This window comes from Eleginops maclovinus, chromosome 14 (assembly GCF_036324505.1).
Source record: "Eleginops maclovinus isolate JMC-PN-2008 ecotype Puerto Natales chromosome 14, JC_Emac_rtc_rv5, whole genome shotgun sequence".
NCBI classification, from domain to species: Eukaryota; Metazoa; Chordata; class Actinopteri; order Perciformes; family Eleginopidae; genus Eleginops; species Eleginops maclovinus.
The window spans coordinates 13,453,372-13,469,368 of record NC_086362.1 but is presented as its reverse complement, the minus strand read 5'-3'; the positions used below and the strand labels follow the sequence as shown (position 1 = coordinate 13,469,368).

General features: G+C 39.4%; 2 protein-coding genes across 6 annotated transcripts in view; one reads left to right on the top strand and one right to left on the bottom strand.

Annotated features, from left to right (window-relative positions):
* The window catches only part of si:dkey-28a3.2 (uncharacterized), a 16,897-nt gene extending 7,771 nt beyond the window's left edge, over nt 1-9,126 (top strand). For 3 of the 4 annotated variants that reach the window (XM_063900535.1, XM_063900534.1, XM_063900536.1), the window contains exons 3-7: nt 1,675-2,352; nt 3,138-3,187; nt 3,277-3,338; nt 4,449-4,765; nt 5,699-9,126. In XM_063900535.1, coding sequence (XP_063756605.1) covers nt 1,675-2,352; nt 3,138-3,187; nt 3,277-3,338; nt 4,449-4,762 — 1,104 coding nt within the window. In that variant the 3' untranslated portion in view covers nt 4,763-4,765; nt 5,699-9,126. The remainder of the gene's footprint in view (nt 1-1,674; nt 2,353-3,137; nt 3,188-3,276; nt 3,339-4,448; nt 4,766-5,698) is intronic. The other variant, XM_063900537.1, reaches the window with a different exon arrangement.
* On the bottom strand, nt 8,833-15,997 carry ecsit (ECSIT signaling integrator). Of its 2 annotated transcripts, none has more exons than XM_063900544.1 (8): nt 15,870-15,997; nt 14,857-15,032; nt 13,762-14,167; nt 12,632-12,855; nt 11,578-11,635; nt 11,091-11,239; nt 10,760-10,865; nt 8,833-9,626 (listed from the first exon to the last, which is right to left on the bottom strand). In XM_063900544.1, exons 1-8 carry the CDS (start codon nt 15,973-15,975, stop codon nt 9,358-9,360), a joined length of 1,494 nt encoding a protein of 497 aa, XP_063756614.1. In that variant the 5' UTR covers nt 15,976-15,997; the 3' UTR covers nt 8,833-9,357. The 2 variants fall into 2 exon arrangements, with proteins under 2 accessions (XP_063756614.1, XP_063756615.1); XM_063900545.1 differs by having other exon boundaries at nt 15,780-15,938.

Genomic DNA, 15,997 nt, shown 5'->3' with positions numbered 1-15,997 from the left:
CTAAAGTGTAGTGGAGTAGAAGTATAACGTAGCTTGAAATGGAAATACTCAAGTAAAGTACAAATGTAATCTTTGAATGCTAATGCTAGCACAGGCTAACAGTATGCTAATTAGCCTTTGTTTAAGGGATACTGTATTCAATACATGCTGTCCAGTGCAGTAGTTGTTCCCATTTAGGCCAGGCCATGGACTGAAAACCCCAGGATCATGTTTTACCTGCGATAAAATACACTTGAATACAGACATGTGTGTAACAGATGTTAGCTGCAAATTTGGCTAGTTGGATGTGAGCAAGAACATGTATTTTGGTGGGATAATACGCTGGTTTTTACAAACACTTTTTCTTTTGCCCCCTTTAATCCTCAATGCACTAAATGTCATTGTCTTAAAACCTTTATAGCTAGAGTGATTGGTGACCCTTAAAATAAACCCCCAAAGATCTTTTTATAATCCCTCTGGATGATTAATCCTGATGACTGAATTCAAAGCATCCCTTGATACTAAAAATATCAGTGTCAATGCTGAGGGACTGGCTCGAACCCATGCAGGGTTCAATGTTTGTTGGCATGGCCGCAGCACTCTCCAGCTGAAACCTGAGTCATTACACTGCAAACCTCTGGCTGGCATTTGACATTTGAACAGCAAAAATAGAGAGGAGTTGACTAAGAGGGGCCCACTGAACGCTAAAGGCATACACACATAGGCATGGTTCAGAGGGATTATGGTCTGATGGTTTTTGAGTGTTTTTTCCTTATTTGCATTTTATGAAATTATTTGATTAAAAGGCATACAAAACAAAATAAGCACTTGCATACATAAAATAACTGTAGCTTTACTCCACTACATGTATTTAATCCCTTTAGTTACTTTACAGATCTGGATGAATGATGGTAAATATAATCAGCCCTTAAATCTGACTTTAGTTCACCTGCAGTAAATCCAGCAGCTACCCTGCAGTATACAAAGCCATTCAAACTAGCTGCACCTTTACCAGCTCTGAGAACACTTTAATGATCAATCATTATAAAACAGATCAGAGATATTATTCTGAAATGGACCAATCAAACAATGACTACTTTTACTGTCGCTACTTTAAGTACATTTAGATGAGAGTACTTTCTACTTTCACTGGAGGAACATTTAGAATACTTTTACTGTGACAGAGTATTCCTACACTCTGGTACTTCTACTTTACTCAAGTACAGGGTAATGCTAACACACTACTCATAAATACATGAATCTACCCGCCTGGTCATTATAAATATTTTATGTTCTATATCTCACCAAATCCCCATCTTTCATCTGAACTTGGTTTCCGATTCTTATTTTTTCCATTCCATAAATTTCATTTCCTAGATTCCTCCATCTTTTAACCAATTCCTTGTTATTTGTTTAATAATAGCTATTCTCATTAAAAGCAATAATTAGGAATCTCTCTTTTTAATTCCTTCCCGTGTTTTCCCTTGTATTAAAGTTAGTGGGTTCTTGTTTAGAGAAATGCCAAACGTATTTGGCTTTTCTCTTATAGTTATTTCCCAGAAGTCACACAAAACATTACAAGACCAAAATATATGACAACGGTTTGCCTTCTACATATAAATACCACATATAAAATGTTGTATTTACTAGTGTTAACCTGTGAGATAACCTCCACGTTGTGTTGTTGTGTTTCAGGCTCCAGGTCGGGTTATTGTTACCACTGTGAAGGCTGTGAGTCCTCCAGCCAAACGAGCCCTCCAGCCCAAGCCATCCACTTCCTCTCTGACTGCAGTGAGCAGTGTCCCCACAGTCCTGCTGGTTAGCCCCACCACATGTGGTGCTAAACAGTCCCCTGACACGATCCGGGTCAAACTGCCCGTCACCAGTGTGTCCTGTCCACCCAGGATTCAGCATAACCACATGAACATTGGGCAGAAAGTGTCCACTCATCTAGCAGATCACGAGAATCGACAGCAAGGCATGACACAAAAGTGGACGCCAACACACACAGGTGTAGACAAACCCCCCTTCCTGCCTACTCTGAAGCCCCCAGCGAACCCGCTTTCCAGCATCAACCTGCAACCTATTGAACCCCCTCACACTCCAAATTCCAGTCCAATTAAAATCCCTTGTGCTCAGCTTCAGAGCGCCAATCACATGATACAAAGTCCGCCACTGACCAGCACCATGGTTCCACCAAAGCCCATTCCAGGGGAGTCTGAGGAGGACTTCCTGAGGAGGAAGAGGGAGTACTGGAGGATAAAGAAGAAGGAGCAGAGAGCCAGGAAGGCCATCAAGGACAAGGGGATCTCCCCGAGGAGAACACCCAACAACCTGAGGTCCATCCTGCCGGCCCAGGATCTGCATACACAGGTAAAAGATGCTCAGGTGTATATATATATATATATATATATATACTATTATAGAATTCCTGTATTAGTCCTGCAGCGGGGACATTTACAGAGCTACAGCAAAAAGGGATATAGTGTATATTGTATTCAATTTGTTTATTTTGGGAGGTTATTGGATCATGCCTTCTATTCTGTATATTTGTATATTTAGATTGTGTATTCGATACATATACTCTATAGATATGTTCCTTCATTATCATATCCTTTATGTATATACTTTATTTACAGTTTTGCATATTCCGTTTATCTTATACTGCTCATGGTGTATATCTTTATTGTTTTTATTGTATATATGTGTCATTCATGTGCAATGTTTTCTATGCTACTGTGACGGAGGTATTTCCCAAGTTGGGATCAGTAAAGTATAGTCTTATAGCAGATAAAAGCCAAGCAATAATAAAGTAGCTAACAGGTTGAATATAGAGAAAAGCACACATTTGTAATAAAGTGTTCTAAATACAGACACATAGGTACTCATCCATGGCTAAAGCTAAGCTAAGTGAACATATAAAGGTTTACGAAACTTAAAAAATGATGTTTTGTACATAAAAACCATTAAGGTTGTTGCTCAGTAGAATTGCCAGAAGAAAAGGTGTATATATTACACATTGCAGACGTTTTGCACAAGATCTCAACAGTCTGTATTGTGTGAGGGTCTACCAGAGGCCAGAGTTTGATTGTTCTGTAAAATCTTTATTATTTTTACTTCAAACCCTGATTTTGCTGATGCTCTGATGTTTCCTGCAGGATTCTGGTCAGTGGGTGAGCTCCTCCGAGGAGTCGGAACATCTAATGAGGTCTATATTACTTGATCTATGATTTCATATGAGTTTGGATGCCAGCTCGATGTGGGATGATAATAAATGTAACTTTTCTCTCTTTAAAGCACGTCAGAGGACGCTGACCCAGCTTCCTTTTCATTCTCAAACTTCACAGCTTCAGTAGAAGGTAAAGTATCAATTCTGTTGCTGTGAACTGAAAGTAATACAGAGAGGTCAAACAAAGCAGAGTACATTTACTGCAGTAATGTGATTAAGTACAACAATTTGTATATTTCCTACTACTTTATTTGTTGGTTATAGTTTATAATATTAATCTGAAAGAGCATAATATTGGCATGTGATTTCTAACTGCAGCAGAAATGAAAATACTCAAGCAAAAGTTCCTCCAAATTGTACTTAAGCAAAGGACTTCTAACAGAGGTGGAAAAAGTACTCAGATCTTGTACTTGAGTAAAAGTAGAAGTACTCAGATCTTGTACTTGAGTAAAAGTAGAAGTATTCAGATATTGTACTTGAGTAAAAGTAGAAGTACTCAGATCTTGTACTTGAGTAAAAGTAGAAGTATTCAGATATTGTACTTGAGTAAAAGTAGAAGTACTCAGATCTTGTACTTGAGTAAAAGTAGAAGTACTCAGATCTTGTACTTGAGTAAAAGTAGAAGTACTCAGATCTTGTACTTGAGTAAAAGTAGAAGTATTCAGATATTGTACTTGAGTAAAAGTAGAAGTACTCAGATCTTGTACTTGAGTAAAAGTAGAAGTATTCAGATATTGTACTTGAGTAAAAGTAGAAGTACTCAGATCTTGTACTTGAGTAAAAGTAGAAGTACTCAGATCTTGTACTTGAGTAAAAGTAGAAGTACTCAGATCTTGTACTTGAGTAAAAGTAGAAGTATTCAGATATTGTACTTGAGTAAAAGTAGAAGTACTCAGATCTTGTACTTGAGTAAAAGTAGAAGTACTCAGATCTTGTACTTGAGTAAAAGTAGAAGTACTCAGATCTTGTACTTGAGTTAAAGTAGAAGTACTCAGATCTTGTACTTGAGTAAAGTAGAAGTACCAGAGTGTAGGAATACTCTGTTAAATTACAAGTACCTCAGAACTGTACAGGTGTTGAGTAAATGTACTTAGTTACTTTATTCCACTGACTGCTACGAGCGGAGTCAGAGGCTGATAGTATACACAGTATCTAAAAGTGGCACTACATTGAGGAAGTACAACATTGTGTGGTATCTACCTCAATTTCACACAAAATGTTTCCCATTCCCTCTCTCCAGATGAGTCGGCGCTTCTGTTCGATGACTATGAGGACCACGATGAAGAGGAGGGTCCCGTCTCGGACGCGGTGTGGAGGAACCGCTACCTCATGGACTACGATCCTCTCAACCAGCTGCTGGTGTGCATGGTGTGCGGGGAGCTGCAGTACTCCCACAGCCTGGAGGGGGTGAGGGCTCACATCGACGAGGCTCACCCCCACACCCTGAGCCTGGAGCCTGGGGAGCAGCGACAGATCCTGGAGGCCTGGGACGAGCAGGTGTCCCAGAGAGAGCGCTTCTTCACCAGCCAACTGCAGCAGCAGAGCGGGGTCTGACAGGTACAGCAGCGGGTAACTCAAGTACTGTACTCGAGTAACATTTTGGGTGCTTGTACTTTGAGTATTTTTATTTTATGCTTCTTTATACTTCTACTCTAGTACATTTTGGAAGCTAATGTCGTACTTTTTACTCCACTACGCTATACAGTAGAAGCCAAATAACTAAAAGATCAACCAATCCACTTTCTTTATGGGCAATAATGTCATAAAATATGACACCAGACATTCAAAACTTTAAAAAAAAAAGGCCTTTGGCACAGTCCATACAATACTCTTTTTTCCCTAATTCAATACTCTCAGGCATTTTGCTGCTACAGCCTGACTGGGTCTTCTAGGACTAGGGATTAGATTAAAAAGGGGCTGTCCGGGCCGCTGTACAGCTCCATGTACTGGGGATTGGTCCCCAAGCGGAGGACCCGGGTGTTTCAATTCTGTCTCTGCTATAAAGGCACTGGTTGGCAGAAATAATCTTAAAGTGAAACAAAAGTTCCGTTCTCTGGAAGCTGTCACCTCGGCTCTGCTTGCTGCTGCTACAGGGATGAAAATGGCATTTGTGAAGTTCATGGAAATATTTGGATATCTGTTAAGGTGTGTGTATATTTCAATATTATCCTTGACACAGCATAGCCCCCCCCCCCCCCCCCCCCAACATAATAAATCACAGTTTAGCCCCTGTGTATGAGCAGGGGGTTTACAGTGGCTAATGTTAGGTAATGTCATAGATGAACATCAACATTTTTGAAGAGCGATAGTTCCCTCTCTGTCTGTCTCATTTAAAGATTAGAGAAACATGTAGACAAATAATATCTAAATGTTATCATTTATTATTCTTCTCTTTTTAGACTTCTGAATTCCTTTTAGAATGGAGGTCATGAGACTAAAAACTGTCTTCTTTATTTTCCTTTCGCTGAACCGGTCCAACTTGTTTTGCAGGAGAACAGGAACTGGAGCGCAGAGGGTATGACTGCAGGACACAACGGAAAACCACCCAGGAGAGAACACTCAAACGTTGTCTTATTTATATATTGTTATTCCATTTTTTTGTACCTTCATAGAAAGTCATCTTGAAATAATGCTGTATAGGGAACATCCAACCCTAAAGCAGCTTTACCTCATTTCATAGCAGGGTTGTAAGGTTGGATTATGAATGAAAGTATTACTTTTTTTTTACATTGAAGTTATTACAGCTGAGATACTGTGATGATATTCAAAAGATGAGTCAAACATTCTGGGAAACAATGTCTTTGTACTAACAGAAGCTGAAGAATCGAGGACCTTTCTTTGTGAAACACACAGATCAGAATTCCTACTTCCTGAAATCTGCTATCATTCCTCATAAACCAAACAGACTTATTCCAATACAGACGATGCTCTTGATACAGGACTAAAACTATCATAGAGAATAAATTTAACTCCAGGATTATAGCAGTTTTCCCTCATTTTCAAAGATTCTGTGCATCGGTCAACCCTACGTATGGAAAAAATCCAACAAATGATTTTCAATCTCTTATACAGCAGTCATTTTCAAACTGGTTTCTGTCATCATCTGTTAGACCATGCTAATATAACCTGCTGCTGGATAACAGATAAACAGTAATGTTACCATTTCCCCAAAAGGTTTCCAAAAAGTGGAAAACCTCCAAATCTGAAAAGTGCATCCGTTGCAGAAGTGCCTTAAACCTGCGTCCTCTCTAATGGAAAGCAGGGGGCGACTTCACTGTCAGATTGTATAGAAGTTAATGAAAAAATGACCAACCTATGACTTGATTTATTACCTCAGTAAATGTTTTCCTAACAAGTTTATTGGCTCAATTGCTAGTTTACAATTTTTCTACTGAGCATGATTCTCATTTGGTCCACTATGATTCAATTTAGGGCAAAATAGAGAATAAAGCCCGTTATGCTTTGGAGCATGACTTTTTGGGATTTACAAGCTGCTGCTGTGTCGTCTTGTTTGAGGGTTTTAGAACATAAGCCACGACTATCAAATCATTTCTCTCGTTCAGCTGTACTAAGTAAACTGTGGGACATTTTACTTCTATTAAATGTAGGAATAGTTTACATCAGACATTGTTGAGCAATTCAACTCATTAATGAATTGAGTAAACAGTCAGATTTTAACCATTTTTCATCAGAACAAAACTATGCTTGTTTTAAGGCATTAAACAGTACATTTGAATCCACCTCCCCTGTGTCAGGCAGATATGGGAAAATAAACTCTGTCACACTCAGCACAAGCGTTTAACATTTATACTACAGTTAATTTGGTTTTAAAATATATATATACAAAGGTTGCGTTCAGGTCCGAAACCTTTCTAGACTCGTTACTGGATTGTTGCATGGTCGTCCGGAACTGTTCCATGATTTTGTATGTGATACTGCACCATGCTGTTCTTTAAACCCTATGTATGTTATGTTGTGTGTTTTTTTTATTGATTTATTTTAATCTACTCTCAATTCTGTAAAAAAACATCTGCAGTTCATATGAGCTTCACCATGTAAAACAGCTGCACTGTAAATACACAAAATACTAAAGTAGTTATGAGATGCCAATTTTTTGTTGCTGTTTTACAACAGTTTGAGTCATTTTATGCTTTATTTATTGAATCTCCTCGTATATAATGAGTATCGATGAATCATTATCCATATCTGTAGAGAGTTTCATGTTAGAGAGGTTTTCTTGTTTGACGGTCTTGAGGATCCAAAGGCGTTCTTGCATGAGTAGTAAAAAGATGGATGGTTGTTTGTGAACTCTGGAATGCATTCCCAAGTTTTTCTAAGACTTTCAAAAAGTTGTTTGAGCACAAAGCTGTATGGGTGTGTGACGCTCAGAGAAACTGCCTGCACAGCTGCACCACAGTGTGAACAGCTGGAAGAGACCGAGCTATGTTACCTTCTGAGAATGTAATTCAGACTTGTTTACCAGTTCAAAGGGAATGTTTCAATGCCTTTTCAGTAATAAACCTTTTCTACCTTTGGGCTTAATCTGCACGCTCTTTTTCACACATAAATGATCGAATTCTTACATTTGATCACATTTTCCAACATGACTTTCAGTTTCCTTGCTCCATTTGTTTTGTTAATTGATATATTTCTCTCATTTTGTTTAATATCCATTTTCTATCATTTTTCAAGATCTTGCTCATTTCCAATATGCAAAAAGCCACATTTATTTTAGCTCACCCTGCATTAGATTGATTGAAATAGACACAAAGTATGGATATCTGTGGAAGACTATTAATGTCAGTCGGAAAGGTAAAAAAAAAGGTGACCAGTCTTTCATTTTTAAAAACTTTTTGGAGAATGTCGAATTTCCACAAAATGCTTTTTTTAAACGTTTATTCTCAAAATGTCAACTTCAATCACATTTAGAATTTATAATGCAAAATAAAAAAGAACATCTTCCTCAAATTTGTATCTTCCTTAACACTCAGCAAATATGCACTATAATGATAGACATTTGAAAGACCATGAAATTATTCTCTACCCCTTACATTGACATTTGATGATTGGTTATAAGGGTATTTTTTAAATAACAGTTGCTTCTAATAATGTAAAAAAATAGTCCCCTGTTGGTCAAGAGCCAATAATCCAGGGTACTACATGTCCCATAATGCAACAAATTGCATATTTATCAGCCCCTGCTTGCCTGGTAAACATTCCCTCCAACTGTTTTTACCAGACATGATGAGAAAACTGACCTTCATGTGTTTTCTGTGAAGCTCCCACATGTGAAAAGTGTCTATACCTTGCCGATGCTACAAAAACATGTAAACCATTTCAGGTTCCCAAGGCCACGGTACGCTTGATGATCGTTAAATGGAGGAAGTTTGGAACAATCAGGACTCTTCCTAAAGCTGCCCCCCAACCCACCCCACTGCCTAAACGTAGCAATCAGGGAGAAGGCCCCGGTGAGAGAGGGGACAGAGAACCAGATGGTCTCACTGGCACGGCTCCAGAGATCCGGATGCCTCTTCTCAGTAAAAAAAGACACATGAAAGCACATACTGCACTCTGTAAGAACAGGATTTCAGCCCGATGAAACAAGACTGAACTGATACCGTAGATAGGATGGTGACAGGATTTTATTACTTAGCTGTTTAGAGGAGGAGTATTGCTTTCCTACATGCAGATTTTCCAATTTAGTAAACATGATTTTCCATTCAAACCTGAGCGGACAGCATCACATGTAGGTCTGGGTTTGAGGTGGGATGGACGTGTGGGGAAATAAGTAGAAAAATAGATTTATGACTATTCACTTTAAATTAAAAAGCATCCCTTGTTAATTTAATGATGTTTTAACATATAGAAATACATTTATTTTAAAGTACATACATGTTCAATTAAACCATGAAAAGACATTTGTGTGTTTGAATCTTTATTTTGCTGCTTTGATATCATTATTCTGGGAACCATTGCTTAAGATGATTTAAATGTAGATAAATCACCACATTTATTTTAAATGATATTTATTTACTGCAGAGTTGGTGTGTCCCTGGTGAAATCTGATCCAGCCCCACCCCAACATGGACATATATCTATAAATCCCACATATACAGTATGTTCCTTTCAGTCTTTAGCCCACAGTCTGCTCACTGTTTCATCCCCTGGCTCCTCCTCGGCTCTTCTTCCACTGTTACCTCTTCTTCCTCTCTCTGGGTCTCGGGGTCTGGCCTGTGCCTGTGGTCTGACACTGTTTGATGGCCCCCCTGCAGTTCCCTGGGCCCCTGCTCCAGGCGGAACAAAGTCGGGACCCGGCCCAGGATGGGGTTGTTCTGCTGGAGGCCGGAGATCCACTGGTTGAGGACGGCCTGGTCCCCCTGACTGGTCATACACATGGCGAACACTGCACCCTCGTCCACTGGACAAAACACACACAACATCCTCATTACACACTCTGTAGCACCGAGATTAAACAGAAACATTTAACTCAGAATAAAACTGCTGCTGAGGCCCCAGAAAGGGAATCCTACTCAGGGAGATATTTGTGTCCAAGGAAGGACGTCGTCTTTGTTCATTTATTTTGAGTATTCCAGTAATTCACCATATAAAGAACAATGCTTTCACCCTGGGTTTTCCCTGGTAAAAAACATGCTCGTGCGCTAATCATTATCAGAAATACTTTATTTATCCCAAATTTGGACAAACCTGTCTCCAATAAATACAATTATCACCAAATCACCTAAAGCTGCCTTCAAAATAAAATTACAAGAAAATACTTCAAGTAACTTAAATAATAAGTAGGTTATTTACGTCTGTTCCAGTTTATTTTCCACTAACAAGTTCCTGTTAGCGTTTACTTCCTGCCTGTCTCCTTCTGCTGTTCCTGTTAGTGTTTACTTCCTGTCTGTCTTCTTCGGCTGTTCCTTTTAGCGTTTACCTCCTGTCTGTCTTCTTCGGCTGTTCCTGTTAGTGTTTACTTCCTGTCTGTCTTCTTCTGCTGTTCCTTTTAGCGTTTAATTCCTGTCTGTCTTCTTCGGCTGTTCCTGTTAGTGTTTACTTCCTGTCTGTCTTCTTCGGCTGTTCCTGTTAGTGTTTACTTCCTGTCTGTCTTCTTCTGCTGCTGTTCTTGTTAGTGTTTACTTCCTGTCTGTCTCCTTCTGCTGTTCCTGTTAGTGTTTACTTCCTGTCTGTGTCCTTCTCCTGTCCCTGTTAGTGTTTACTTCCTGTCCCAACACTCTGTCTTTTAACCTCTCTCCTTCTCTCCCTTGATCCTCCTTAGCAACAGTCATTTTTTTGCTTAGCCGACGGTGTTATCGAGTATTAACAACCTCTGAAATGTCCAAACTGACCAATCAGAATTGAGTATTTAATTAAGCTGTGTAATAGCATTAAATAATAATACATTTACTACTGACAAAACTGCACGAAAATAAATATTAAACTAAGAACTATTATAAGTCCATGTATAGCTCCGATACACTCCATATGAGCTTCCTCTGCTTCCATTCTGAACACCGTCAACGTCATTAACACATCAGTTCAGTGTCTTACAGTCTTCCACATCGAAGCTCTCCTCGTCCCCGAGGTCACGGTCCAGTTCCAGGTCCAGCTGCAGAGGATAAGCCAAAGATCTCTCGGGGTCATAGGGCTCCTCCACCTGATGGGGGGAGGGGGACACAGATACAGCTGCATCAGTTGCAATCAGAAGAAGTACTCTCATTAATGTGTTTATCAATCTTTTAAAAGGTGAAACTCATTTGAATTATATTATTTACTGCTGAGTAGCATGTGGACGTAATCCTTTAAATGTGGTCAATGTTTTTCGACACCAACACTGGTGTGCATTACTAACTTATCAGATTATAGAAGACGGTTTTCCCACCTTCTCTTCAGGCGGCACGGGGTCCGCTCTGAGGACGTAGTAGTACACACACTTCTTCCGGAGCCACAGAGGGAAGGGGCCCTCCACAAACACCGGCCGGCTCGGGTTATGCTTGGCCAGCAGCTCCATCTGGCTGGGGCTCTGGATACCTGGGGCCGACACAGGAAGGAAAGGAGACAAAGAGAGCGAGGAAAGGTCTGAGTATATATATGGATTTGATCCCACCATTGTATTAATTCAACATTTGTTTGATGGTGAGAATACAGTTTCCTGCTTTGTTTCAGTTTGCTTGTTTGGTTTCCAGTTAGGCTTAAAAGCATTCACTGCAATTATGCTGCAAAGTATGCAACATCAGAAAATATGTATATAAATTCAGCTCTATACAGAACTTTACACACAATCCCACATCTTTTCTTAAATCCCCTTGTGTGGGACAGTGGGAATCCTGTAGACCACAATAAAACTGCAGACAAAACAGTTTCCATACCGACTACATGTGGAAGTGTGATCTCCTCTCCACTCTCTGTGATGTCTGTGCAGGGCAGCTGGTGGGGAGAGAAGATACACAGAGCGGTATGAATCAGAAATTTGAGTCATAAATTAAAACCATACTTGATATTCATTTACCCTGATGACAAATCAAGCCCGGGAACACAATCTCACTAAGCATTGCGTAGGTGCTTCTTGGGCAGGATCTGTTCTTTTGTGGGTTTTTGATATTCTTTTTGATGGTAAGAAATTCCAAAACTGCAGCTCTCATAAAGATGAATTAGTTAAACTGAGTAAAATAGTATCATTATGGTGTTAGATGTTGGGGAGTTTAGTGTTAAACAAATTTAGTTCAACATTTTTTCCAATTTGGAATCAATAAAGTACATCTTATCTTAAAGACTAAATGCTGGAGGAAACAGCTAGCTTGGCAAAAAGTCTATAATATACTTATTGAAATTATTTCTTGAGTCAGGGAGGCTGTCAGGTTTGGTACCATAGTGTATTTACAAAATCTCTCCTATTCTGCCTGAAGCAAAGCATGCTATATCTAAAGACACAGGCAATGGGAAGAAGGACTCAGTTGTATAGAGGAAATGTTCCAGCAGAACTGGTTGTTTTTACATTTCTATTTGCGTAGGAATCATCAAAAGATAAAAGATATGTCAATCACGGAGCTTAACACAACATTTGATTTTAGTACAGTCAATAAAACACGAGCTGGTTAACTGAAAATTAATTGGCAGAAAATATATTTTTTGTCTCAAAAATATTTCACAGTTCCAGATTCTTAAATGTGAAATTCCTGCCTTTGCTTTAAAATATTTAAACATTTTTGGCAATGAATACTTTTACTCCTTATACTTAAAATACATTTCCCTATTCGTACTTAAATACTTTTACCTAAATACTATTCTCTATGCAGTACTTTTACTTGAAATTGAGTATTTTTACAGTGTGGTAAAGTAAAGAATCGGAATACTACTCTGATGCTAAGATAGGCCTCTGACATTCATCTGAACATGGCACAAACTTATTTCCTAAAGTTGTACCTGATACACGGTGACTTTAGCATCCCGGTCATCAGCTATGCGTGCCAGGCTGAAGTGGGCCAGGTCCACGGGGTCTTCCGGCAGGTACTTGGGGATGGGGTAGGGGTTTGTGTTTTGGAATCTGGGGAACCAGTACATCATGCGCTGGTACTTCCTCACGGCGTGGCCCTTCGCTCCAAAGATCTGGATCAGCAGGACTTTGGTCTCAACGTTGGGCATGATACCTGAAACACAATCATAAAGACTGATCATTTCATCATCCGTAAGCACAACATCACTTTAGCTTTATCCAGATGTATTCAAACTGCAAACCACTCCCATAACACCGTCAATCTCCTCAACTGCCTCCATGAAATCTGCAAATGGATGTCACAACATTTCCTGCAGCGTAATGCTGATAAAAGCGATGATTATCGGTCATGTTGATACTGCCACCACACAGGCAGTCTTGGTTCTCTCTCCCAGTTTATCATTGAAAAAATCTTGGCGTCCTTTTCAACCATAAACACAGTTTAGACAAACATGTCAATTCAAGGATTCAATCATGATTTCATCACCTCAGAAATATTACAAAAATCTGATCTTTCCTATTAACCCTAAATCTGGAAACTCATCCATGCTTTCACCACCAGTAGATTAGATTACTGGGATTCACTCCTCCGTGGCATGAGTTAGAAATCCCTCTGCTGGTCCCTTTTAAAACTCCCTTTTTTAGAATAGCTTTTCATGTGATTTCCTTTTTCCCATTTATTTTTAATCTGTGTATTTTAGTTTTATTATTTTAGGTCACTTGCTCTCGCTTTCTTTTTTTTTTTTTACCAGTGTGCTGTTCTCTGTGAAAGCATGTTGTAACTAGAGAATTCCTAAAGAAATTACAGTGTCAATGCTGTATGCGGAAAAGCTGATGCTGAACTTAACAAACATTTGAAAGAATTATGGGTTAAAAATGATATAATGAAAGTGATGAATGTCAGGAATAATAAATGTCGAATTTCTGCGATGAGGAATTTGGAAGCAAAAAGGCACTAAATGAATAAAGTGTATTATTATTATTATTGAGATGGATAGACAATGCTACACCGGTATACCGTACAGAAATGTCCCTGAGCAGACTGAGTCCTGTCACCTACCATAGCTCTCCATCTGCTCCAGCAGCTGCACTCCACACTCCTGCTGGCGGGGGTAGTGGTTGAACATTGTCTGGATAAAGTTCCGCGGCACAAACACCTCTTTGGGGAAAACGTCCAGCAGCTTGTTGTAGACGGCCAGGTCTTTCTCCACGCCGAACTCGGGCATTTTCTGCAGCGCGGCGTAGATGAACTCCACGTGGCCGCGGCGCCTCACGTCCTGCTTGATGAAGACCTCCACCACTTTGTTGAACGTGGCCTTGGTTTTGGTCTCCCTGGCCACCTGCTCAAACAGGTCGTCATGGGTGACTAAAGACTTGTCCTTTTTCTTGTCGTCCTCATCGAAGAAGTCTGCAGGTATGGGTCGGTCCTTGTCATGCGTCGGGCTCCTATGGAAACGCCTTAGCACCTATAATGTGTTGGAAATAAGTTGGAATTATATTGTTGGAGCTATTGACTTATATTATTTAATAGTTCAACATTTATGTCCCTGCTTTATATTACATGTATTATTATTTAGTGTCATTATTCAAAGTAATTCGATATGCTTTTATTTTCAAGGTGGTTTGGGCCCCTGGTGATTATGTATACAGTATATTGGAGACAGGTGGGTGGTGGGATTGGAGATGGCAAATGCTTTTTTAACAGGGTAAGCGCAGGGAGAGCCACAGGAAAGGCTGCAGGGCAAAATAAACAAGTGTGTATTATTTTATGATATTGGATCATTGGAATTGAAAGTGCTGATAAGTGAGGTGTATCCAAAAATTCAGGAATTGTTCAGAAAGAGACATGTTTGTGCAATTATTTGCTTCATGTAATATTACTCGTTACATGGAGTATGTTACTATGAGTGGAGATTAGTCCTTGACTCAGACTTAAGCCCCTTAATCAAGACTCAAGATCATTCCTTTTTTAAGTCAGTGGAAGAACAACTCGGGACTTTTTATTTAGACTGCCACTTTTTTTGTGTGTACGAATTGTATGTTGTACTGAGTATGGAGAGTGTTATTTTATCTTACTTGCCAGTGCCAAAGACACATGTCCATTATATGTTAATATAATGGACAGTAAAGTATTGTGAAGGTGATTAAAGTGTACCTGGTGCTGGGTGTTTTGCAGCATGTGAGGCTGAGAGGAGGAGGCTGGCTGTAGCAGAGCTCCATGCTGAGCTGCAGGCCGGGCAGACTGTCCCAGCAGCCGGAGACTCTGCAGCTTGAGCAGGCAGCGGGCACACTTCATCGTAGATCCATCACACTGACTTTCACGAAACAGAACTGCAAACAGGGCAGAGACAGGACATGGACAGTGTTCAGAAAAGCTGAATTCTTCTAAAAACCTGCATTCAAGGCACTCTGGTAAGACTGTTATACTCCAATAGTGTCACAGCACCACTTTGCATTTGGTTGTGAATCCCATAGTCAGCGGTGGAATAAGTACTCAGATCATTTACTTAAATAAAAGTAGCAATACTGCAGTGTCAAAATATTCAGTTACAAGTAAAAGTCCTGCGTGGAAAATTGAACTAAAGTAAAGTAAATTAAGTATTGAAAACCTTATTCAAAACGCCTAAAACCAGATATTTAAATTGTACACACTAATGGTCAGTTTAAACTATAATATTTATAATATATAATAATGTGTTATATTTTGAATTAACTTAAATTTGAAAAGTAACAAGTAACTATATATGCACATGCTGTAATGAAGTAAAAGTATAGTGCAGCATAATTTCAAAATACTCAAATTAAGTACCAGTAGCTAAATGTTTTACTTAAGTACAGTACTTGAGTAAATGTACTTATTACATTACACTACTGAGTATAATACATTGTGCATAATGCATTTACTATATCCGACCTGAAGAGTGACTCTATTGCTAACCGTTCTTCAGCTAACTGTTGCTGCTAAGGGTTGTCGCGTATTCATATTTGCATAGATGCTAGTAAACATTAAAGACACATCTGTCTCTGAAGGTTCACATATACAGTTATAGTAGCTGTTAATGGCTAAGTGTCAATCACCTTATTTGGATTTTTCGATTCCGCAATCCATGACTGAGGTATATTTCAGACAACAAATATAAAGCTTTATATCCCGTACTCAAAACCCACCATTTATAATGACAGATGTACGAAGAAAACAGTCTCCTTCAGATATCCCTCTCCTTGGAAGCCTCCATGATGAAACGCCGGCAGAACATCCGGGTCCTACACACATTGGCTTCCCCCAAACAACAGAA